At 41.0% G+C, this 25284-nt stretch overlaps 1 protein-coding gene and 1 non-coding gene across 2 annotated transcripts in view; one reads left to right on the top strand and one right to left on the bottom strand.

The window, feature by feature from the left end:
• The first annotated feature begins 3396 nt into the window (after nucleotides 1-3396).
• Nucleotides 3397-3534, top strand: LOC119924929. Its single transcript, XR_005449607.1, has one exon. It is a non-coding gene; the product is annotated as a small nucleolar RNA SNORA7 (small nucleolar RNA).
• Nucleotides 3535-10123: 6589 nt separating this feature from the next.
• Nucleotides 10124-25284, bottom strand: part of LAMA2 (laminin subunit alpha 2) — a 633073-nt gene continuing 617912 nt past the window's right edge. The window contains exons 61-66 of the mRNA XM_038760171.1: nucleotides 24311-24500; nucleotides 21735-21890; nucleotides 17166-17319; nucleotides 13522-13652; nucleotides 11828-12050; nucleotides 10124-10549 (exon numbers count right to left, since the gene is read on the bottom strand). Of these exons, the coding sequence (XP_038616099.1) occupies nucleotides 10392-10549; nucleotides 11828-12050; nucleotides 13522-13652; nucleotides 17166-17319; nucleotides 21735-21890; nucleotides 24311-24500 (1012 nt within the window). The 3' untranslated portion in view covers nucleotides 10124-10391. The remainder of the gene's footprint in view (nucleotides 10550-11827; nucleotides 12051-13521; nucleotides 13653-17165; nucleotides 17320-21734; nucleotides 21891-24310; nucleotides 24501-25284) is intronic.

The raw sequence follows: 25284 nt of genomic DNA on the forward strand, positions 1-25284 counted from the left end.
CTCAGTTAGCTCATCTGTAAAATGGGGATTGGGACTGCGAGCCCCCCGTGGGACAACCCGGTCACCTTGTAACCTCCCCAGCGCTTAGAACAGTGCTTTGCACGTAGTAAGCACTAAATAAATGCTATCATTATTATTAAGGGCTCAATAAATATGATTGATCTCCAGAAGAGAAGCTGGGGGAAGCAGCATGGCATAGTGGATATAGCACAGGCCTGGGAGACAGAAGGTCATGAGTTCGAATCCCTGCTCTGCCACTTGTCTGCTGTGTGGCCTTGGGCAAATCACTTCACTTCTCTGTGCACCTCAATTACCTCATCTGTACCTCTTAAAGACTGTGAGCCCACTGTTGGGTAGGGACTGTCTGTATATGTTGCCAACTTGTACTTCCCAAGCGCTTAGTACAGTGCTCTGCACACAGTAAGCGCTCAATAAATACGATTGATTGTAAAATGGGGATTAAGACTGTGAGCCTCCTGTGAGACAGGAATTGTATACAACCCTATTTACTTATATCTGCCCCAGTGCTTTGTACAGTGCCTGGCATATATTAAGTGCTTAACAAAAACCATAATTATTATTATTATTATTTTATATGATATTTTTATCCCTTCTCCAACCCAAAATGACAGGACTCTATGATCCTGCTCTATTAACGTGTCAGGAAGGTGAGAAATCTAATATTATTCTTCTTTCCCTGAAAGTTGAACATTCATGATTTTTTTTTCCAAAGTATCATTGTAAGTACTGTACTTAGTCAATAAACTTTTATATGGTATAAACACTGGATGATTCTAGAGATAGTAAGCACCATTACTTTAACCTTTTCTAGCTTGAATAATCCCAGTCTGGTAGTGACTAAAGATCATTACCAGTGGAAAACTGTTCATCGAACTAATGCATTTATATTTCTTCAGGCCCCAGCTTCAAGCTGGGAAAGTATCAGGCACCAAATCTTATTTCATATAATGTTAACTCTCCTTTTTCAAACAGGATTCGCCTCCTGCCGCTTCAGGTTTGTCCTGTGCCCAAGTCCTGCTGGGTAACTCACATATCATCATGAAATGGAGTTCTGGATCTTTCACAAATCTATTCCACCAGCAGGTTCCATTTCAGTTTTTTTTTTCCACAAATCAAAGGAAAGTTACAATATCCCTCACTCTGAAAAAGTTGGGCCTAGTTGGAAACCGTAGCTGGTAGTTGGGTTAGTCCACCCACCTGCCTGCTAATAAGCTCTCTAGTTCCATTAGGCAAAGGTGGATTACCTGAGACTCAGAGGATTTGCTTATTTATGTTATGCACTAAAGGTATGGATGCCACATGGCCTATCATGACAACGAAAATGGATGTCCAGAAAGGTGACTATCACCTCCAAGCCACCTGGTACCATTGTTTGGGACCACACAGAACAGCTGGTTGAATAATAGTGATAATAATTATGGTATTTGTTATGCACTTATTATGTGCCAAACACTGTTCTAAGCGCTGGTGACCACTGGTAATGGCTGGACGGATCTTTGGCTTAACCCAGTAATGATGTTGCTCCTGATCTTAGCTTCAATCAATCAATCAACAGTACTTACTGAGCATATACTGTGTGCAGATCACCATATTAAGTACCTGGGAAAGTACAATGCAAAAGAATTGGTAGACCCGATGGCCTGCTCACAGAGTGCTTACAGTTTAAAAGGAGAGAAAAATATTTTAAAAATTTATGGACGTATACCTAAGTGCTGTGGGGCTGAGGGTGGGATGAATATCAGGTTTCTAATCCTAGCTCCTCCACTTGCTGTTGTGTGATATTGGGCAAGTCACTTCACTTCTCTGCATCAGTTACCTCATCTGTAAAATGGAGATTGTGACTGTGAGCCCTGCATGGGACAGGGACTGAGTCCAACCTAATTTGCTTGTATCCATCCAAGCACTTAGTATACTGCCTGGCACGTAGTGTTTAACAAATACCATAATTATTATTACTATTATTATTACAAAGACAAAAGTCTTCCTTTCTTGATTATGGGGGTAATCTGATTTAGAGTACCTAGATTGAGAAACAATCTGGCCTTGTGAACAGAGTGTGGCTCGTCAAGTCAGATGACCTAGGTTCTAATCCTAACTCTGCTTCTTGACTGCTAGGTTACCTTGGGCAAGTCACTTTACTTCTCTTTGCCTCAATTACCTCAATTATGAAATAGGGGTTAAGACTTGGAGCCCCAGTGAGTCTGCTTATTGTTATATTGTGCTCTCCCAAGCACTTAATACAGGGCTCTGCATATAGTAAGTGCTCAATAAATACAATGAATGAATGAACAACCTGGTTGTATCTTCCCCAGTACTTAGTAGTAATAATAATAATAATAATGGCATTTATTAAGCACTTACTATGTGCAAAGCACTGTCCTAAGCACTGGGGAGGTTACAGGGTGATCAGGTTGTCCCACGGGGGGCTCACAGTTCCAATACCCATTTTACAGATGAGGTAACTGAGGCACAGAGAAGTGAAGTGACTTGCCCAAAGTCACACAGCTGACAAGCGGCAGAGCAGGGATTTGAACCCATGACCTCTGACTCCAAAGCCTGTGCTGTTTCCACTGAGCCACGCTAGTGCCTGGCACATAGTAAGTGCTTAACAAATACCATAAAAAAATTGAACTATGTTTTCCAGGTAAGTGATGCATATCTTTAACACTTTATTGATCAACATTGACTTCAATTGTATTTATTGAGTGTTTACTGAGTGCAAAGCACTGTATTAAGTACTTGGGAGAGCGATAATTATTCTGGCATTGTAAAATCACTGTGTCTGGTGCTTCTCTTAACCTTCTCTAACAGATAGTCCACATGGCCTAAATTTAATTTCACTGTTTTAAAGGATGGATGAGCCTACCAATTAACTTTCTGGCTAAATGCAAATGGTATATTAACCAGGTAAGGACATTCTGCAAACCACCATGGTTGAGTTAAAAAGGGTTTTTACAGGAACAATCATAGTTCTATTGCCTAAGATTGGAAAATAAGTTGGTTCCCCAGTAGGTACAACTGTGAATTCCAAGGATTTTTCTATACATTTTTTTAAAACTCATAGGAGAAGGAGAGAGCAAACTCTGTGAATATTTGCTGAGAAATCTTGGTCACAGATATGATTTTTGAAAAATACCCGATGGGGGCATTTATATTTCATGGCTGCCTTAATTCCATGGATAACAGTGAACTAATTACAAATGACATTAAACAGATGCATATTAGATACAAAGCCCTTTAATTATTTAAATTACTTCCAGGAAACACTCACACAAATCTCCATCTTGTTTTCAAAGCTCTATATTTTTTAAAAGAAAATAGGGAACAATTTGGCATGTTAAAGCAGTAAAATGGAGTCTGCTAGAGGATAGTGGACCCCTCTCAAGGTCGCAACTGGAGGGTTCCCAGTACTCTACTGGTCTCGGCTACAGGAGGGAGAGTCAAGCAGAGGCTTGTCCATTCCACTCCTAGCTTGGGCAGTGGCTAGTGAGTGGAAGGCAATCTGCTACAAGTCAAAACTCACACATGCTGGGCAGCAGCTGCATGGGAGAGAGTCGAGGACAGAGACTGGAGTTTATTGTGCGGAAGGCAGCAGTGGTAAACCAGTTCCATACTTTTACCAAGGAAACTCTATGGATACACTACCAGAATGATTGCAGATGAAGAGCGGGTAATTCTGGGAGAGATGTGTCCGTGATGTCACTATGGGTTGGAAACAACTCGGTCATAAGATAAGACAACACAAGAGGCTAGTGGAGAGACTGAATTGATTAATAAAACCTACTATTGACCCACTACAAATAGTGTTGCAATTGCTTTCTTGACTAGGACTTTCAGATCGAAACTGATGCCATGACGGATGTTTTCCATTGTTGAACTTCGGAACTATGTGAATTAAATTATTTTTCATCCTGTTCTTGCTTTTTCTTCGCATCCTGACAGGATAAGATTACTGACAGAGATACTGGCACATAGGCAACTGAACAGCATCCATAGTTCTACTGGATAGGGCATGTAAGAATTGATTGCAGTAGGATAACTAAGAAGCAGTGAAACTGTGAACTTGAAGGGGGCACCTAAAATGCCAAGAGGCCAGGAAAAAAATGATATAAATATCTAGGGAAGCATAGTTTCAAGCACTGTAGCATAACTGTAGGCTACAATACTGTGACCAGCCTGGTAGGCAACAATCCCTCTCCTTGAAGTTGTACAAAGATTGGAATATCAAGAGATAGATTTGAAAAGATATACCCATTCTCTATAGGACAAACCTATTAGCACTTAAAGATCTATCCTTCATTCATTCATTCAATCATTTATTGAGTGCTTACTGTTGCAAGCAAACAGTTTGTAGGGTGTATAGGTCATATAGTGGCCTTTTTATGTTTTCAGTCAGACCTGCACCCATAGTTAGGGTCTTGTCAGCAATACTACCATAAATGTATGTATGTATGTACAAGTGTCCTTTTTTAAAATCTTCCATTTTCTTATCTAGACTACATATATATACAAAAGATATATTGCCTGGACTGTATGGAAAATGTCTTATGTTCTTCAGAGAGGTATACAGCATGTATGTGTTTTGAAAAAACAGGGCGGGCTTCTGAACACTACTGCCTATTGGTTTCTCTACTCGCTATTTAGGCTAAGTAATGATGGAACTTTTACTTTAGATTATTTTCATGATTTTAAGTCTGCTCTATCTTTCTCTTGTTCATTCAATTTAAAGACTACAAAGAAAAAACTGTAGCATTTACTTGTGCAGAATGGATATTATCATCTTAGTATTTTGCATTCAGTGAAAGCTCCTGATTCCTTAGGCACTTGATATTCACCCACTCTCATATCCACAAATGCTTATGTATATCTCTAAGTTGTTTATATTAATGTCTTTCTGCCCCTCTAGATTGGAAATTCTCAGTGGGCAGGAAATGAGTCTACCAACTCTGTTACATTCTACTCTCCCAAGCCTGAAGTACAGTCGGCCTCCTCTCTGATCTCCCATCCTTCTGTCTCTCCCCACTTCAGTCTATACTTCACGCTGCTGCCAGGATCATCCTTGTGCAGAAATGCTCTGGGCATGTCACTCCCCTCCTCAAAAATCTCCGGTGGCTACCAATCAACCTACGCATCAGGCAAAAACTCCTCACTCTCGGCTTCAAGGCTCTCCATCACCTCACACCCTCCTACCTCACCTCCCTTATTTCCTTCTACCGCCCAGCCTGAACCCTCCACTCCTCTGCTGCTAACCTCCTCACTGTGCCTCATTCTTGCCTGTCCCGCCATCGACCCTCAGCCCACGTCTCCCCCTGGCCTGGAATGCCCTCCCTCCGCACATCCGCCAAGCTAGCTCTCTTAATCCCTTCAAAGCCCTACTGAGAGCTCACTTCCTCCAGGAGGCCTTCCCAAACTGAGCCCCTTCCTTCCTCTCCCCCTCCTCCCCCTCCCCATCCTCCCCGCCTTACCTCCTTCCCCTCCACACAGCACCTGTATATACGTATATATGTTTGTACATATTTATTACTCTATTTTACTTGTGCATATTTATTCTATTTATTTTATTTTGTTAACATGTTTTATTTTGTTGTCTGTCTCCCCCTTCTAGACTGTGAGCCCGCTGTTGGGTAGGGACCGTCTCTATATGTTGCCAACTTGTACTTCCCAAGTGCTTAGTACAGTGCTCTGCTCATAGTAAGTACTCAATAAATACGATTGAATGAATGAATGCTCTGCACACAGTATGCTGTAATGTATTTACTGTATTATATATATATATACATATATATATTTTTTAATTGTACTGGTTAAGTACTTACTATGTGTCAAGCATTGTAATAACAGCTGAGATAGATAAAAAGTTGTCAGGTTAGACATAGTCCCTTTCCAACATGGGGCTCACAGTGTCAATCCCAATTTTACAGAAGAGGTAACCAAGGCACAGAGAAGTGAAGTGACTTGCCCAAGGTCACACAGCAGACCAATGGTGGAGCTAGGATTAGGACCCAGGTCCTTCTGATTCCCAGGCCTATCTTCTATCCATTCAGCCCCACTGCTTCTTAATACCATTGATGGACAGAGAACTTAATTAAAATATATTTCTTTATTGATCAGTGATTCCCATGATGAGATTCCAACATATTCAAGAAGCAGGAATCCTTCCAGGATATTTCATGATCCTTCCACCTATCTTATATTTCCAGATGGAGCACTCAATGAAGGAGAATGGAATGGGAAGCATTTTGACTGTTTAAGGTGACTTGTATAAGAAGTTTCCACATTTTTTGCTTTTCTTCTTTCTTCTAACTTGGTTATCTTTTCTTGAGGAATATGTTAGCGTCTAACCCACTTTGGTTTGTCCAGAAATGTTGTCTCCACGTTTTCCTTATCTTGTTTTTATAATAAGTAGCTTCATGGGTGTTATCTCAGAATGGTAGGGATTTATAATTGTGGTATTTATTAAAGTACTGGTATCACATGCTTACTATGTGCCAAACATTTTATTGAGTGGTGAAGGAGGTACAAGGTATTGAGGTCAGATACAGTTCTTGATCCCTACAGGATCAAGAGGAAGATCTGATAATCTTATCCTCATCAACAGATAAGGAAACTGAGACCCAGAAAGGTCTTAGGAGAAGCAGCATGGCCTAGTGGAAGGGCATGGCCTGGGAGTTAGAGGAGCAGGTTCTAATCCCTGCTCTGCCAATTGCTTGCTTTGTGTGATCTTGAGCAAGTCATTCCTCTGTGCCTCAGTACATTCTTTCAATTATATTTACTGAGCACATACTATGTGCAGAGCACCATGCTAAGCACCTGGGAGAGTAAAATATAACAGTAAACAGACATATTCCCTGCCCAACAATGAGCTTACAGTTCAGAGGACACCTTCCTACTTAGACTGTGAATCCCATGTGGGAGACAGGGACTGTGTCCAACCTAATTAACTTGTATCTACCCCAGCACTCAGAACAGTGTTTGTCATATAGTAAGCACTTAACAAAAACCATAAAAAATTAACAAACAAAAAAAATGGTTGTGACTTTTCCAGCATCACATGGAAGGCCTGTCATTTAGGCTGGGATATAACTCAGGTCTGAAACACAGTTGCATGCTATTTCTAGATTGTAAGCTTTTCCCTCTAGACTGTTAGCTCCTTGAGGGCAGGGAGCATGTCTACTAACTATGTTATATTGTAATAATAATAATGGTATATATTGAGCATTTACTATGTTCCAGGCTGGGATAGATATAAGGTAATCAGGTTAGAAACAGCTCCTGTCCCACATGTGGCTCACAATCTTAATACCGATTTTATAGATGAGGTAATTCAGGCACAGAGCAGTCAAGTGTCTTGCCAAAAGTTGCACAGTAGACAAGTGGCAGAGCCAGGATTAGAATACAAATCCTTCTGATTCCCAGGCCCACGCTGTATCTACTAAGCCATGCTGCTTCTCCAGTCTTCAGTCTGACTACCTATGATTCTGATTCTGCCTCGATTTTCAACTGAATACTTGAGGTAGAACCAAAGTGTAGTATTTTCCTGTGTGATTAATCTGAGAAATACTGTGATGAATGCAGGTTGAATTCTGCTCTTGATCAATGAATTCCTTTTCTGGCAGGATTGACTGTAGAAACCTAAAGACCTCAGCCCTAAACATTTCTCCTCGAAATCACAACAGACTTTCTTGAAGGAAAAAAAAACAATTAGAAGGGAGGGGTTTTCTGACAATAAGTGGAAGGTGATCTGGCTTTCTTCGTCATTGAGGTAGGTGGCTAAGGAAGGAGCTTTTTCTTGTTGGAGACTGATCAACATCGTTTTTTAAGGGACTTGATCAGGAGGCAACTCATCCCCAAACTAGAACAGGTACTCTATTCTGTGTGAAATGATGTTGGTTTTGATTTCAGAATTTGAACAAAACATCTCCCCTTCCCTTTCCCCTTCCCCCCCACCCCAGCCAATACCTGGGACTGAATTTTGTATGCATAAATCAATGAATTGCATCTATTGAGTGCTTATTGTGTACAGAGTGCTCTACTAAGCGCTTGTGGGGTACAGTGCAACAGAGTTGGTAGATGTGTGCCCTGCCCACAGGGAGCTTGTCAGTTTAGAGTATATTGTTTTAGACCAATTCTGTATGTGTTGTATTTTTATTTTCTGCTCCTGGCACTGGGAGGGAGAATATTAGTTACAGCTTGTTTTTTATCATGCTAAAAATCAGTCAGGAATTTCCTAGTTTACAGATTCAAATAGACCTCTTCTCTACTGTGTAGGTTATGCAAGATCCTAGAAAATGGTCTGTTATCCAGGCATAAGAGAATGTTTCAACCTAGAGACTCAATGTTTCTTAAGCAGTTTTATTGCTGATGCTTGACCATAATGTATTAGATTTAACAGGACATAACTTCATGTGAGTGATGGGGAAACACTTGAGGTTATTATTCTCCTAACATCACAGATGCTCACTTACCATAGCTAATTTCAGGGGTTAGTGGCGAGGGACAGTACAAGTACAGTGTATGGCTGAAAAAAGAGTTCTATCTTATATTATCTGCTTTCTTGATAAGAAAACCTCTCAGAAAGTAGAGCCTGGCACTGATAAGAAGTGCCCTGTTTATTTTTCTTGTTTCCTTTACCGTGTTAATTTGATCTTTCTGTGACCTTGCCAGACTGTGAAACTTCCAACAGTCCATACTGATAATGGCAGGTGAAGTGCTTTGTTCTCTGGTGGTAACTTGTTGAAGGCTGTGCTTTCAGAGACTGAAAGATTAGCTCTGGAGAATTTACTGAGGACAGTGAGAGAATTGGTTAAAGCCTTGAAAAAAGATCTTGAAGGTTAACTAAGTACAATGTAGAGAGAAAGGACGTGTGCAGTATTTAATGTTCCCCTGGTACAAGTACCCCCAGTATAGGATGTGGCCGAAGTTGGGGATGCCTCATTCTGAGTGAATTATAAACTTGAGTCTGAAAACATATCCTCAAACTATGATGCAGTCGTGTTTCCTTGAGAGGGAATGCTGAGGAGGGGATTGGTGAATTATCTATCCACTCATTTCCACCCGTGTATTCCCTCCTAGGGCTTAATACAGGTCTCCGTATGCAGCAAGTGCTTAATAAAGACTGTTACTACTACTAAAAGTCAATCGATCTGATCATATTTGATCTGTGTGCACAGTAGTACACTAGGCACTTGGGAAAGTGCAATACAAAAGAGTTGGTAGACATGATCCCTGTCCATTAAGGGCCGTCTGTAGCCTACCTGCCCTTCCACTTTATACACTTTTCCAAAATCAAAGCTAACCTGTCTTCCAACGTAGGATTGGGAATTTGTGTATGGTTTAAAATTTAGAGACATACAGAGGCATTGATGATGGGTTTGAGTAATTATGCAATTTTTGAATCGTTCATCATTTAATTTCAACTGTTACTCTATTTATTTATTTATTTATTTTACTTGTACATATCCCTTTTATACTGTGAGCCCAATGTTGGGTAGGGACTGTCTCTATGTGTTGCCAATTTGTATTTCCCAAGCGCTTAGTACAGTGCTCTGCACATAGTAAGTGCTCAATAAATACGATTGATGATGATGATGATGATGTTAAATGTTCCATTCACAGAACTTGGTTGGAGTGGATTGCTAAAACAAACCTGAAAAATGAAGTGCAGTGGCATTGCCCAATTAACCCATAACTATACTTTCAAAACTTGAATGATTTCAACCTTAGTGAAGTAGATTGTAAACTTGTCGTGGGCAGGGAATGTGTCTACCAACTCTGTTACATTGTTCTCTCCCAAGCGCTTGGTGTAGTGCTCAGAAAATACAATAGATTGATTAGAGGAAGATGAGCCAGGAATTTCTTTGAAAACTGCTTTGAGTGGGGGAAGCAGACAAGCTGAGATCCTTCCCCAGAAAATCCTTCATGGATATGGTCCAAGTGGCCAAAGTTGAGACCTGGGGAAATGATTCTGGAAAAGATTTATGAGGAATTGGCAAACACCTTTCTCCCCATATGACAAATGGGGAAGTCTTTCACCCTAGCTATACCTCTAGGACATGAGGGGAAATAGATATGAGTAATTTTCATTCCTTTCTGGGAGAGAAACTAAATCAATCAATCACTCAGTGGTATTTATTGAGCACTTACTATGTGCAGAGCATTTACGAAGCATTTGGGAGAACACAATACAACAGAGTTGGCAAATTAAAATTTCACTTTGTGATCCACTCTGAGAGTGCACCAGGGGAACATGTCACAGCTAGAATTTGTAGTCATTGCATGAGGGCATTTTACTAACATACATAGCTGAAGTATATTGCTTTTGCAGGATACATAGGGTCAAGAGGCATGATTCAGTCTTCAATCGTTCGTGATCAGCTGGCAGGGCATGATCCAGGCTGAACTCCTCTTAGCTCCAAGGCTCGGGCAAAATTAATCTCTAGTGGTTTGGTGGTGCCTTTGGTCAGCTTCAGGGATCTGATACATCCTCTGAACCGGATATTAGTTGTCAGGCCAAATTGATTGAGGCCATCTGGAAAATAAAGGTGAAAGAGTTGTGTTTTCGTTTGAGCATCCTTCTCCAGCTAGAGAGGGCTGGTGGCAGTACTTAAGGCTCATGATGCCAGTGCACCAGAGGCTCATTCACTAATAAAAATAATTGTGGAATTTCTTAAGTGCTTACTAGGTGCCAGGCACTGTACTAAGTGCTAGGGTGGATAGAACACTGCTTGGCACACAGCGCTTAACAAATACCACAATTATTAATTATTATTACAAGTAAATCAGGTTAGACACAATCCCTCTCTCACATAGGGCTCACAGGCTCAATCCTCATTTACAGATGAGGTAACAGGCACAGAGAAGTTAAGTGACTTGTCCAAGGTCACACAGCAGACAAGTGGCAGAGCCAGGATATGTTCACCCACAGGCTGGCTTGGGCAAGTGTCGTGATTTGGATTTCACCATCATGAATATGCTGAGCACTCGCAATGTGTCTGGCAAACATTTGAAAATGGAGCAAGTCTACTGAATTGGCACATCATCTTCCAAGAATGATCAGTTAAAGAATGAGGGTTGGGCGTATCACCCCATACTCAACAAATAACTTTTCTACTTTCTGCAGTTCCAGCATTGCATTTCTTTTCCTTCTCTCCACTCCCATTCTCTTAATTAGGCTCAGTTTAAGGTCAAGATTTAAAACCCAACATTAACTTCTGATATCTATCTTCCAAAACTCAAATATTTCCCCCTCTAATACTGTATTTTAACCTATGAAAATGATGAATGATGCTTTTATTCAGAATAATGGTATGTATTAATCAACATGGAGACTTGGCCCCCTCTTTGTTGGAATGCTGGGATTTGCAGACTTTATTTTGAAATATGAAATAGGTGTGCCTTAAGGTGGACAGTCTTGCTTCTGAACACCCTAGGTAGGTCTCTGGGATTTGTATACTTTGCTTAATGAGATGAAAGGGGCTTTTAAATGGGAATTGAGTGCTAAATTTTATTTGTAATACTCCAAAGACCTATAAATCAAAAGGGGAAATCATCATAAAACATGACCTAATATAAGGAAATCTGAGCCAATGTTCTCTGATTAACTAAAGTCAAATGTCTAACCATCTCCTTGCCAGTGAGATTAGGGGCTACCGTGAAAATCTCTAAAGCAAATGTGATATTGTGGGATCTTAAAAGTAACCAGGGGATCTTACTGCTGAAACCCACTCTCCTGGACAAGCTTTCATTAGTGTTCAAATAAGCATTGTATGTTCTGGCCCAGAATTCCCTTTATTTACCCATCACTCACCAGGATACCCTCCAACAAACACAGGATCATTCGTATCAGCTGAGGTGGATGCGGCATTTGGATTCTGGCTTTCTACCTGGTTCCCATCCACTGTCAACTCAAGGTGGTGTTTGAGCTTGTTGGCAGTGACCTTGTGCCACTGACCATCACACAAAGTGCCTGGGACACCAGAGTCATAGGTAGCAGAGAACCTGCCTGCACCATTGTCCACGTGGAAGAGCACCTGTGGATGGGGGGGAAAAAAAAAATGATTGGGTGAGGGGAAAGTAATATACCTACTGCAAACTCACTGGAAACTTAACAGTTTTGGAAGGAGAATATAGATATACACAATTGGGTCAAATCAAAGCAAAGTTATTGTGAATTAAAATATAAATAGGATCAGTAGGGAATAGAAATCTTGTTTGCACCTCTGGGCATTGTAGGGGAAAACAGCAAGCTTGAATCAAGCCTGGTAGTTTTAATTCCATTTTATGAAATTCATTTGGAAACCCCTTTGGACAGGAGGACTGTGTATTAACTGAAGGATTCTGAAAATTTCACCCTCTTCCTCCCTTGGGCAACTTCTGGGACGTCCCACACCAGAGTCAAAAAAGAGCTGTGTTTTTTGTTGAAACCTGGTTCATTAAATTTCCTACTGCTTTCCAGATCCCTTGGAGAGGCTCCTGATTGAGGTGGTTGGGCCAATTAATTTGAATCACCGGAGAAAGCGTACCTGAGGTCAATTCTTTATCATTCATTTTTTTTTCAAATTTCTAGCAAGCTTCCACTCTCTCCTAGAGCTTCACTTATTTGCAGAACTTGAATTGATGCATTGATTTTCTCTTATGCAAATACTTTAGCCACAGGGGCTAAGCCAGTTTACAACATAACTTAGAAATGTGGGGGCATGACAATTTTGAAGGCCGAGAGGGGAAATCTGTCCCACTCTACCCCAGCAGGTATGGAAATTTGAGAACTGAGCAGGTTTTTTAAGATCATGCAAGGATGAAAAGTGATGCATGTCTGCTATTACACATCCTAGGAGGATAGGCTGCTCACTTTTCAAACCACACTGAAGTTTTGGAAACCACTGGCCTCTGGAGGTATGATGCATATACAATTCATATTTTCACTGTAATTGTATCAGACTCTGCTTCTCAAGGAAAAAAAGTATTTTGCCTCTAATGCTTTTGTTTGGGTTTGGGTCACTTAGTGGGATAGGTTGACTTTATTGACCCAGAAATTTTACAGAACTGTCCATGGTCAATTGAAAGGGAAAAAGTGGTTTAGATAAGGGAAAAAACCTCTATTGTTTCCACATCTGTCAATTTAATCTCAATGATAATAAGTGGTATTTGTTAAGTGATTACTATGTGACAAGTACTGTATTTAGCATTGGGCGGCTAGGTACAAGATTCATTAAATCGTATTTAGTGAGCACTTACTGTGTGCAGAGCACTGTACTAAGTGCTTCGGAAGTGCAAACTGGCAACATATAGACATGGTCCTTACCCAACAACAGGCTTATAATCAGGTCAGAAACAGTCCCTATCGCACATGGGGCTCACAGTCTAAGAGGGAAGGATGACAGGCATTTATTCCGCATCTAACAGATGAGAATATTGGGACATAGAGCCAGTTCTCTGTCAACTGACCCACATGTGAGGCTACTGCCAAAATTTCCCATATATGATCAACATCTCATCACTCACTTTCTCATCCACCAACTCAATGCCCAACCCATCCATTTTCTGGCCACTGATTCCTAGGAGGACACCATTCATCCGAGTTGTTCGGAATTCCAACTCCACCAAAAGATCAGTTCCCACTTTATATGCTCCAACTGTTGGCAGAATTGAGGAAAACAATCAGAATACTAGTACATACATAATCATTCAGGCAGTAGAATTTATTGAGCACCTGTGGGATGCAGAGCCCTGTACTAAGCCCTTGGTAGAGTACAATGTGATGAGTAGCTAGAGACAATGCTTAGTAATTATACTGTACTTTACCAAGGGCATTATGATCTAGTTGATGAGATAGGCAGTAAAATAAACTAAACATATGGGGTTGATTTAAAAGGCAGTATTCACCCGAGATAGTGTTTAGGCATACTGGGGTATGTACACAGGTACTAGGGGAGAGGAGATTGAGAGTTCTATGTGCTTATGGGGTATAGGAGGGCTGAAATTGATTTTAATTGGGGAAAACCTTCAGGAAGGCTTTGAAGGTTGTAAGATCTGTGGCCTGTTGGACTGGAAGAAGGAAGAAGTTACAGAGGTGTGAGGGGGAAGAGGTGAGTATAGCCTGAACAACATAGCGGAGATGGGACAGATGATAATGAGGCACAATGAGTAGGTTGGCTTGAATGGAATGAAGATTTTTTTTTTTAATGATATATACTAACTGCTTACTCTGTGCCAGGCAATGAACTAAGCACTGGAGTAGATACAAGGTTGGACACAGCCCATGTCCCACATGGAGCTCACAGTTTTAATCCCCGTTTTACAAGATGAGGTGACTGAGCCACAGAGAAGCAGTATGGCATACTGGATAGAGCATAGACCTGGGGGTCAGAAGGTCATGGGTTTTAATCCCAGCTCTGCCACTTGTCAGATGTGTGACCTTGGGCAAGTCACTTCACTTCACTGGGCCTCAATTACCTCATCTGTAAAATAGGGATTGAGACTATGAGGACCACATGGGACAGGGACTGTGGCCAACCTGATTTGCTTGTATCCACCCCAGGACTTAGTAAAGTGTGTGGCACATAGTAAGTGATTAACAAATATTACAATTATTATTATTATTATGATTTAAAGTGAGATTTGAAAGAGAGCAAGGAAATTACCAAGTTAATGGGTTTCAGAGGCAGGGAGGATGGCAGTGTTGCCAAGTCAGGAGGAAAAGTGAAGAGGAGGTGAGGATTTGGGAATGAAGATGACTTCATTTTTAGCCATATTGCATTAACAGATCCAGCAGGACATCCATGTGGAGATATCCATGAGGTAAGTGGTTAGAGCTAGCAAAATTAAATTTGGACATCATCCTCATAGACGTAGTGTCTAAAGCCATAGCAGTAGATGAATTCCTCAAGTAGATGTCCAGCAGGACATCCATGTGGAAATGTCCTGGAGGTAAGCGGTTAGAGCTAGCAAAATTAAATTTGGGAATCATCCTTAGAGAGGTAGTATCTAAAGCCAATGCAGTACATTAACTCCTCAAGGGACTGAGGGGGTACCTCCATGGGGTGGAAGTTTGAGGAATAGCTATGGAAAGAGACTGAGATAGATCAGCTGGCAGTATGAAGAGAACCAGGAGAGCGTTGTAAGTGAAACTAAGCTTAGATGGTGTTTTCAGGATGAGAGCATGCTACATTGTCACTGGCAACTGCAAAGGCAAGGATGCTGGTAACAGAGTAGAATCTGTAACATTTGGCAAGGAGGAGGTTTGACGGACTGTTCCACTGGCTCCCACACTTAGGAGGGAGATGAGGAAGCTAGGTGGGTCAGTCTGTGTTGCCCCTTCCTGAGGGAAGTGTAAATGCATAGCCAAGCCAATCAGAAGGAAGGATTGGGAAGGAAGTACACTTGTGGGATACACCTCAGAACCACCCAGTGGAGGGGGAGAATAAAACAGTTTTTAAAAATGGTACTTAAGTGCTTTTTATGTACCTATCAGTGTACTAACCACTTGGGTAGATACAAGATAATCAGGTTGAAAACAGTCGCTGTCTCACCAGGGGCTCAGAATGTAATTCAGAAGGAGTAGGGTCTAATCCCCATTTTAAAGATGAGGTAACTGAGGCACAGAGAAGTCAAGTGACTTGCCTAAGGTCACGCAACAGGTGGCACAGCTGGGATTAGAACCCAGGTCCTCTGCCTCCCAGGACAATGTTCTTTCCACTAGGCCTCGAGGCTTCTCTAGAGCTGAAGGAAAAGCAGGCGGAAGCAGCATGATGTAGTGAATAGAGCACAGACCTGGAAGTCAGAAGGTCATGGGTCCTAATCCCAGCTCTGCCACTTGTCTGCTGTGTGACCTCAGGTAAATCACATCACTTCTCTGTGCCTCAGTTACCTCATCTGTAAAATGGGGATTGAGACTGATCTCCCATGTGGGACGGGGACTGTGTCCAACCCAATTTGCTCGTATTTATCCCAGCACTTAGTACAGTGCCTGACACAAAGTAAGCACTTAAATACCATAATTATTATAATTATTACCATAGGTTTGAACAACACTGGTGTACACAGCATTTGCTCTGCTGCTGCTGGCCTCTTGTCCCCCTCCCCCTCCTCTTTCGGTTTTAAACTGACCCCTTCTTCTTCTTTTAAGATAGGAAGGTGTAATAGCATCTCCAGGGGCTTATAAATGCACTGGGAAGAAAACAGCACTAGCCTTTTCTGGATTTTTCACCCCTTTATATGAGAAACAAAGAATCAAAGAATACCTTAAAGGATGTATCTCCTTCCTTCAGTCACAATGAACCTTGTCTAGGAAATCACCTGCTTTAAAGATCAACTGTTCAAAAATATTACTGCAGGGGAAATCAATAAATGGTATTTACTGAATACTGCCTGAAGAGCACTGTACTAAGTGCTTAGGGAGTTTACAATATCACAGATTGGATAGACTTTCTTTTTACCCTCAATATAGGACCTGTGTTCTAATCCCAGCTCTGCCACCTGTTGTGTGACCATAGGCAAGTCACTTGACTTCTCTGTGCCTCAGTTACCTCATCTTTAAAATGGGGATTAGATCCTACTCCTTCTGAATTACAGTGTGAGCCCCAGCTGAGACAGGGACTGTTTCCAACTTGATTATCAATCAATCAATCATATTGAGTGCTTACTGTGTGCAGAGCAATGTACTAAGCACTTAGGAAGTACAAGTTGGCAACATAAAGAGAAGGTCCCTACCCAACAGTGGGCTCACAGTCTAGAAGGGGGAGACAGAGAACAAAACATATAAACAAATTTAAATAAATAGAATAGATATGTACAAGTAAAATAAATAGACTAATAAATATGTACAAACATATATATATATATATATATATACAGGTGCTGTGGGGAAGTGAAGGAGGTAAGGCAGGGGGGATGGAGAGGGGGAGGAGGGGGAGAATATCTTGCATCTACCCAAGTGGTTAGTACAGTGATAGGTACATGATAAGCACAAGTACCATTTTAAAAAACTGTTTTATTCTCCCCCTATATAGCCTTTCTTTTTACCCTCATTTACTGACCTGTGACTAAAGTAGCCAACTTTTTCCATTGTTTATAAGCTGGGTATTTGTACTACATGTATTACAACAATAGAGTCAGTATTCATTATTAGGCCAAATAGAGAGGATCACCTGTTTTGGCAAAACCTGTTCCATCGAAGTAGTTGCCTTTCTGATTACTGGCTAAGCAGGTGCCGACGTGGAAGCTGGATGTTGGATTCTCCAGATCAATGGGGGCCTCCTCCATTTTCAGGTTCCGGATGCAACCAGAAATACTGTAGGTCACCTGGGTGGCCAAGACAAGCCAAAAATGTTGGAGCAGATGGTGCAATCTAAAAGGTTCTAGCACTCACCAAGAGTTGACAAAATTGTCGTGCTAAGCTCTGAGTTCATCACCTTTCTCCTCAATGAGTCTCTGAGATACCACACTGAGATAAGTGATTAATCCAAATCAGCGCTTTGGGATTCCACTTCCACTCCTGTTTTAGTAAAATGGGAATTACACAGGGTGGAACCATCAATTTTGCCCCTGCAAAACAGGTGCTGAGAAGGATCTTTGAATCAGAAGTCAGAAAAGTATCTTTTTGTTATCTTTCCAGTAGAGGCTTCAATGGAAATACGGGTATATGGACGACCTCATGAAAAAAAAAAGAATAAAAACAAGCACCTCCTTGGCACCAAGTGATGAGTTATCATCTGTATGATTCCATATTGTCCATTATGGTCATGTCTGTGGACAGAGAAATTCAAGGTCCCTTGGCACATAAATAAAGCAATGATTTCAAACTGTCCTCTTGTGGGAAGTCACAGAGTCCTGCATTGTTTCTTTAAATTTTGTGGGAGATATAATCAGCGTAAATATGTTTCTTTTAATTTGAGAATGAGGTAAACATGTGTTTAGTAGGCACTGCACCTCTAAACTCTGGACACTTGGAAACTTCATTTTTTAGCCCACTTACCTTTTTTTCCATGTTTATGGAATTATCATCAGTGGTATTTATTGAGCAGTTACTGTATGCAGAGCACTGTACAAGCACTTGGGAGACTACAAGAGCTGGTAAACAGGTTCCCTGCCTGTAACCTCTAGTAATTCACTGTTACTATTAATTTCACTGAGCAAACTGATGCTGGACTTTCCACTCCATTGCGCTCTCTCTATCCATTTTCCTTTCCACTTCTCTGGTTGTTCTCATAGAGTTCCCTCCCTGTCACTCTTACCCCTCTGTGATTTGGCCAAACCTCTCAATTCCCTTTTTTGTGCCATTTTTTTCTCCCCACAGTATGTACCCCAGATGTGGCCGGTTGTAATACTTTACTAGACTTGAATTCAGACAGAGTCCAGAGAGACTGTATTGGAATATGGACTAGGATATAAAAATATACTCAATCCTTCCATAACATGGCTTGCATTATGCAGTTTGAATAGCATGGTTTTCAAGAAACAGAATATTCTTCCACCAACATGCACCTATCTGCATTGTGATGTTGAAGCAACTTTTATACACATAGATATGGTGTCAAGGCATGCTTAACATAATGAAAGTTTTCCTTAATTCATCCTTCAAGGTTGTAAAACCTGCTTAATAGGAAAACTGTTTATACAGAAATATATAGATAAGCAAAGAGATCCATCCCCTTTATATAAACATCTATCAAGTTAGCTAGCTATCTTTTCAGATGTTGCTAAGTAATTTGGCCTCTACCACTACTACTCATTCCCAAGAGTCTATTTCCTAGGCCTTACCTAATTTTAAATGACTCTAGTGAAAGATTTTCTGCAGGGACACCAATGGAGCTCACCAACACAAACTTTTTTCTTTTATGATAGGAAGAGGTAATAGCCTCTCCTGGGGCTTATAAATGCTCCAGGAAGAAAACAGCATTAGCTTTCTGTTACATTCATCCTTCCGTATGAGGAAAAAGAATCGAAGAATACCTCAAAGGCTGCATCTCTTTCCTTCAGTTACAATAAACAAGATCACCTGCTTTAAAGACCAACTGTTCAAAAATAGAACTGCAGGGGAAATCTAGAATAGTTGATCTGGAACACGAAAACTAAAAAATACTTAAAGATTTTTTTTTAATGCCATTTGTTAAGTGCTTACTATGGGCCAGGCACTGTCCTAAGCACTTGGGTAGATAAAAGGTGATCAGGTTGGTCACAGTCTATGTTCCTTATGGAGCTCACAGTCTTAATCCCCATTTTACATATGTGGTACTTGAGGCACAGAGAAGTGAAGTGACTTGCCCAAGATCACACAGCAGACAAGTGACAAGGCCAAAATTAGAACCCAGGTCTTTCATACTCCCAGGCTGGTCACACTGCTTCTCGAAAACAACTATTGAAAACAACTAAATGGATTGCTTCATTTGATAAGTATTTCCTGATCAATACTCTAAGACATGTGGCTGCAGTTTCACCACTAAAATTTTTTGCCAAGGTCCTTAATTTAAGTTGCAAAGGTATGGTAGACTGTTGGTATGTGTGTGTTTCAGCCAAACTTAAAAGGATACAATAAAAATAGGGTATTTTTCTAAACTATCTCTGGGACCGACACACAACGATAATGATAAAATATTGATAATAATAACTGTAGCATTTAAGCATTTACTATATGACTAATATGTCTAATCCCAGCTTTGCCACTTACCTGGTGTGGGATGCTGGAGAAGCAGCAAGGCCCAGTAGAGAAAGCACGGGCTTGAGGGTCAGAAGGACCTGGGTTTTAATCCCAGGCTCTAGCAATTGCTTGCTATGTGACCTCGGACAAGTCACTTAACTTCTCCATGCCTCAGTTTCCTCAGTTGTAAAATGGAGATACCTGTTCTCCCTCTTACTTGACCTTGAGCCCCATGCCTGACAGCGACTGAGTCCAATCTAATTAACCTGTACCTATCCCAGCGCTTAACAGTGTTGGACACATAGTAATAATAATGATGGTATTTGTTAAGTGCTCATTATGTGTCAAGCACTGTTCTAAGCACAGGGGTAGATACAAGGTAATCAGATTGTTCCACATGGGGCTCACAGTCTTCATCCCCATTTGACAGATGAGGGAACTGAGGCCCAGAGAAGTTAAGTGACTTGCCCAAGGTCACATAGCCAACAAGTGGTGGAGGCAGGATTAGAACCCCTGACCTCTGACTCCCAAGCCTGGGCTCTTTCCACTAAACCATGCTGCTTCCTGCTTAACAAGAGGTTAGTAAGCACTTAACAAATACTACATATAAATACTATATAAAATACTATACTATATATATATTATAAATACTATATATAAAAAAACTTCTCTGTGCCTCCATTCCCTCATCTGCAAAATGGGGATTCAATACCTGTTCTCCCTCCTACTTAGACTGTGAGTTCCCTCTGTTATCTTATTATTTGTATCTACCCAAGCATTTAGTACAATGCTTGACACATAGTGAGTGCTTAACAAAAGTCATTATTAGTATAATGTCAAGTAGTGTTCTTAGTGCTGGGGTTGATAAAAGTAAGCAGGTCAGATACAATTTCTGTCCTATCTGGACTTAAAGTCTTAGTGGGAGGGAGAAAAAGTATTTAATTCCCATTTTACAGATGCAGAAAATGAGGCAAAGAGAAGTTAAATAGCTTCCCTAAGGTCACACAGTAGGTAAGTGACAGAGCTGGGATAGACTAAAACTCAAATCAGGCTTCTGCCCCTTCACTCCACTGAAACAGCCCTCTCTAAAGGAAGCAATGACCTTCTCGCCAAATCTGATGGCATCTTCACTATCCTAATTCTTCTAGATGTCTCAGCCACCTTCAGTACTGTAGGCCATCCCCTTCCCCTTGAAACTTTATCAAATTTTGGCTTCACTGACACTGTCCTCTATTGGTTCTCCTATCTCTCTCCTCAGTCTTTTTGCTGGGTCCTCCTCTGCCTCCCACCCTCTGAGAGTGACAGTCCTTCCCCTCAAGGCTCAGTTCTAGGTCCTCTTCTATTCTCCATCAACACCCACTCCCTTGGAGAACTCATTCACTCCCATGGCTTCAATTATTATATTTACACTGATGATTCCCAAATCTACATTTCCAGCCCTGATCTCTTTCCTTCCACACAATCTCACATCTCCTCCAGCCTTCAGGACATATCTACTGCTGACACCTCAAATTAAACATGTCTAAAACTGCCTGCACGTGGATCTGTGACCTTTTGACATTTGATATTAGCCCTAACCCCACAGCACTTATGCACATATATTTAAATTATATATTCTAAACTACTTATTTATTCATATTATTGTTTATCTCCCCCTTAGGGAAGCTATTTAACTTCTCTTTGCCTCAGTTTCTGCATCTGTAAAATGGGAATTAAATACTTTTTCCTCCCTCCTACTAAGACTTTAAGTCCAGATGGGACAGAAATTGTATCTGACCTGCTTACTTTTATCAACCCCAGCACTAAGAACACTGCTTGACATTATACTAATAATGACTTTTGTTAAGCACTCACTAAGCTGTAAGCTTGTGATGGGCAGGGAACATGTTTGCTAACTCTGATGTATTGTACTCTCCCAAGTGCTTAGTAGAGTGCTCTGCACAAAGTAAGCACTCAGTAAATGCCAATGATTGAATTTCCCCTCAAAGTAGATGAAAACAACTGTTTTGAATATCCTATATGTAAATCATTGAAAGCCAAATAGTTTAGTAAAAGTAACATCAACAACTTTAATCCTTACCGGACCAATTCTTCTTGTGGTGTAGTTAAAGGGCAAACCGCCTACATACAACATCCCCACAACATCCAGAATGTCAGCTTTCTTGGGGCTGGTGGTCCTGCTTGAAGCTCCGTCTACATAAAGAATTCCTTCCTGCTTGACTCGGCTAATTTTAATCTACAAAAAAAATAATAATAATCAGCGTCACACTTCTGAGTCATAGTCTGAACCAAATTTGGATTTCAACTGTGTACATACGAAAGGCACCTAGCCTTTAGTGTTACTAGCATGGCAACATCCAAGAGCTGTTTTCCTCTACTTTCTACTCTGACCTCATACTCAGAGACCTCATCCAGGACCCCTTTGGATTAATCCCCAAAATGCTGAGTTTGTATCCACAGACATGCAAATTGAAAATTAGGAGAGGAAACAACAATTCCAGGAAATTTGTGAATTGGAGCAATCACAAGTCGTGCATGGAACGATGCTTTTTTTTCTTTAAATCAGCATACTAAACCCTCCCCAGAGGCAGATCCAGCCTTGCTGAGTGATGTTAATGGCCTGCAAAATCACTGTGAAGTTTTAAAATGCATTGGTTCAACTGCTAAAATATCAGACTAACCAACCCGTTTTTAGAAATGTTATAGAGCGCTCTGATGAACAATTAAACTAACAGCCCTGCATCTAGTGCTGGTTGGGTGCTTCTGCGTCAGCTGAATCAAGGCTGATTAACATGAAGATGAGGGCAGAGTGGGCCAATCCAGCTGATTAGAAAATTAGGGAAAGTCACGTGGAGCTGCTACGTGTACCAAGATTACCTCAGGTTGGGAAGAGCAGCTTGGCTAGATACGGATTAGGGGAATGTTAGAAATAAGGTGACATTGCTGCAAGTTAGGCCTCTTCAGCCACGGGATCACTCAAAGGTGAATTTCACACTTAGTGGTGTCTTCTTCAAACACAAAGGTCATCTCCATAGAGCTGCAAGTTTAAAATCAGGTCAAGTCATTAAAGCTACCATATTAAATTATATTCCTATATGGGAATAGCCCTTATAATGGTTTGTGATGGAAGTAGAAGAAACGAAAAGCATTTTTCCTAGAGAATAGAGCATGCGCCTGGGAGTCAGAAGGACCTGGGTTGTAAGCCCGGCTCTGCTCCTTGAACTTGGGCAAGTCATTTCACTTCTCTTTGCTTCATTTACCTCATCCGTAAAGAGGGGATTACAACTGTAAGCCCCATGTGGGACATGGACTGTGTCCAATCTGATTATCTTGCATCTATTCCAGTACTTAGACTGATTAGTACAGTGCCTGGCACATAGTAAGTGCTTCACAAATGCCATAAAAAAATAAACAAAAAAAACCCACAAAAATACCCCAACAACAGACTTCATCTCTATTTTGAGGACCTCTTGTATAAAATCATTTTTGTTAAGCTCTTCCTCTCCTCACTTTCCTTGGGCTCTTTCAACATCACCTAACAGCAGGATTTCGTCAGATGTTGGAGTTCTTATCCCACTGTATAGAACAAGGATAAGTACATAATGGCTCCATTTTTCTCTATTTTGTGTCCGTATCAATTCAGGTACTTAGGCTGGTATGAGATGCCAACTGTGTAAATCAGAACCTATTGCTGGATTGGTAGGTTGGTGGCTCTGGACCCCCATACCATCCAAGAGAGCTGAATTTACAAATATATCAGAATTAAATTCAAATACTACTTGATGATAATAATTACTCTTTATTTAAAAGCTCATTTGATGGACTTTATGGTCTGCCAAATAAGTTTGCAGGTTCTATTTTTTTTTTCAAGGAGAGGAAACAATAGCATCATGATTTCTATTTTTTAAATTCTCCACCCTTTCTGCATTGCTGGTCAGCTTCAAGCCTTGCTAATGTTTTAGACTCAGCATCCAATTGCATTGTGCCTCATGGAGTGAAACCTCTGGAGAGCTATAGAGCCTTTACTGCAAGTCAGAGCACTTTAAAGATTAAATAAAGTTCCCTGATAAATGCCCATCTGTGTAAAAAAAAAAAATGGTGATTCCCCCCCCCCCCCCCCCCCCCCACTGTTCAGGTATCCCTTAAAAGAAGAATGGATTTGCTTTCAAAGACCTCTCGATCTATATCACTTCAAAGTCAATTAAACTACCTCTCAGTGTCATCCATATATAATCAATCATACTTATTGGATGCTTACTATGTGCAAAGCATTGTACTAAGTACTTGGGAAAGTACAATATTACAGAATTGGTAGCTATGTTCCCTGCCTACAAGATTATAAGCTCATTGTAGGCAGGGAATGTGTCTGTTTATTGTTATATTGTACTCTCCCAAGTGCTTAGTCCAGTGCTGTGTACACAGTAAGCACTCAATAAATATGATTCAATGATGAATGAATGGAGTTCACAATTTAGAGGATAAAATTAAACCACCTGTTCTTATATGAGTTTTTACAAAGGCTGGTCTTTAAGCTCACAGACAGGTGTGGGAGGGTGGGGACTGATGAATTGATCCTTTTAAGAAATTTATCCCGAATGGGTTCCCTTGGAAGGAGGATTATAAGCAATTGTAAATGCTGCCCTGTAGGGGAGATACCTTGTGCCATTGGCCGTCATTGATTTGGGTGGGAATCATAGTACTGGTGTTGCCGCTTCCCAAGTCGTAACTGAAATAGGGCATGCCGTTCTTAAGCTGCACTGTCGCAAAATCGGCATGGTTGATTCTTGCCATATAAAAGAGCAGTCCAGACTCTGCTTCTGTTCTGATTTCCAGTTCAACTGTGAGTCTGAAAAAACATAGAGTAAAAGCCATGTACAGCTGTCCCTGCCAGAAAATGACATTACAGCACGATTTGGATAGATTGCTTTGGGAGATTTGGGGAACCCAGTTTCCAGGATATGACAGTAAACTGGTTATAACACCGTGTGCCTCTTGCTGGGAATGCTGTTTGCTGCATGCTGCAGCAGTTTGACAGGATCACCTGGGGTCCCTGTTACCAGTAGTTCAATTGATCAATAAATAATATTTTGTAATGATATTCTTTAAACATTCTTTCAGTCCTTCAATTGTATTTATTGAGTGGCAACACTTGCTATATGCCAGGCGCTTTACTACGTGCTAGGGTAGATACAAAATAGCTCACCTCCCTTCTCTCCTTCTACAGCCCAGACCGCACCCTCTGCTCCTCTGCTGCTAACCTCCTCACTGTACCTCGTTCTTGCCTGTCCCACTGTCAACCCCCGGCCCACGTCCTTCCCCTGGCCTAGAATGCCCTCCCTCCACACATCTGCCAAGCTAGCTCTGTTCCTTCCTTCAAAGTCCTACTGAGAGCTCACCTCCTCTAAAAGGCCTTCCCAGACTGAGCCCCCGTTTTTCTCTCCTCCTACCCATCCCCCCACCCTACCTCTTTCCCCTCCCCACAGCACCTGTATATATGTTTGTACAGATTTATACTCTATTTATTTTGCTTGTACATATTTTCTATTTATTTTGTTAATGATGTGCATTTAGCTTTAATTCTATTTGTTCTGACAACTTGACACTTGTCTACATGTTTTGCTTTGTTGTCT

The sequence above is a fragment of the Tachyglossus aculeatus genome, chromosome 2 (assembly GCF_015852505.1).
Source record: "Tachyglossus aculeatus isolate mTacAcu1 chromosome 2, mTacAcu1.pri, whole genome shotgun sequence".
NCBI classification, from domain to species: Eukaryota; Metazoa; Chordata; class Mammalia; order Monotremata; family Tachyglossidae; genus Tachyglossus; species Tachyglossus aculeatus.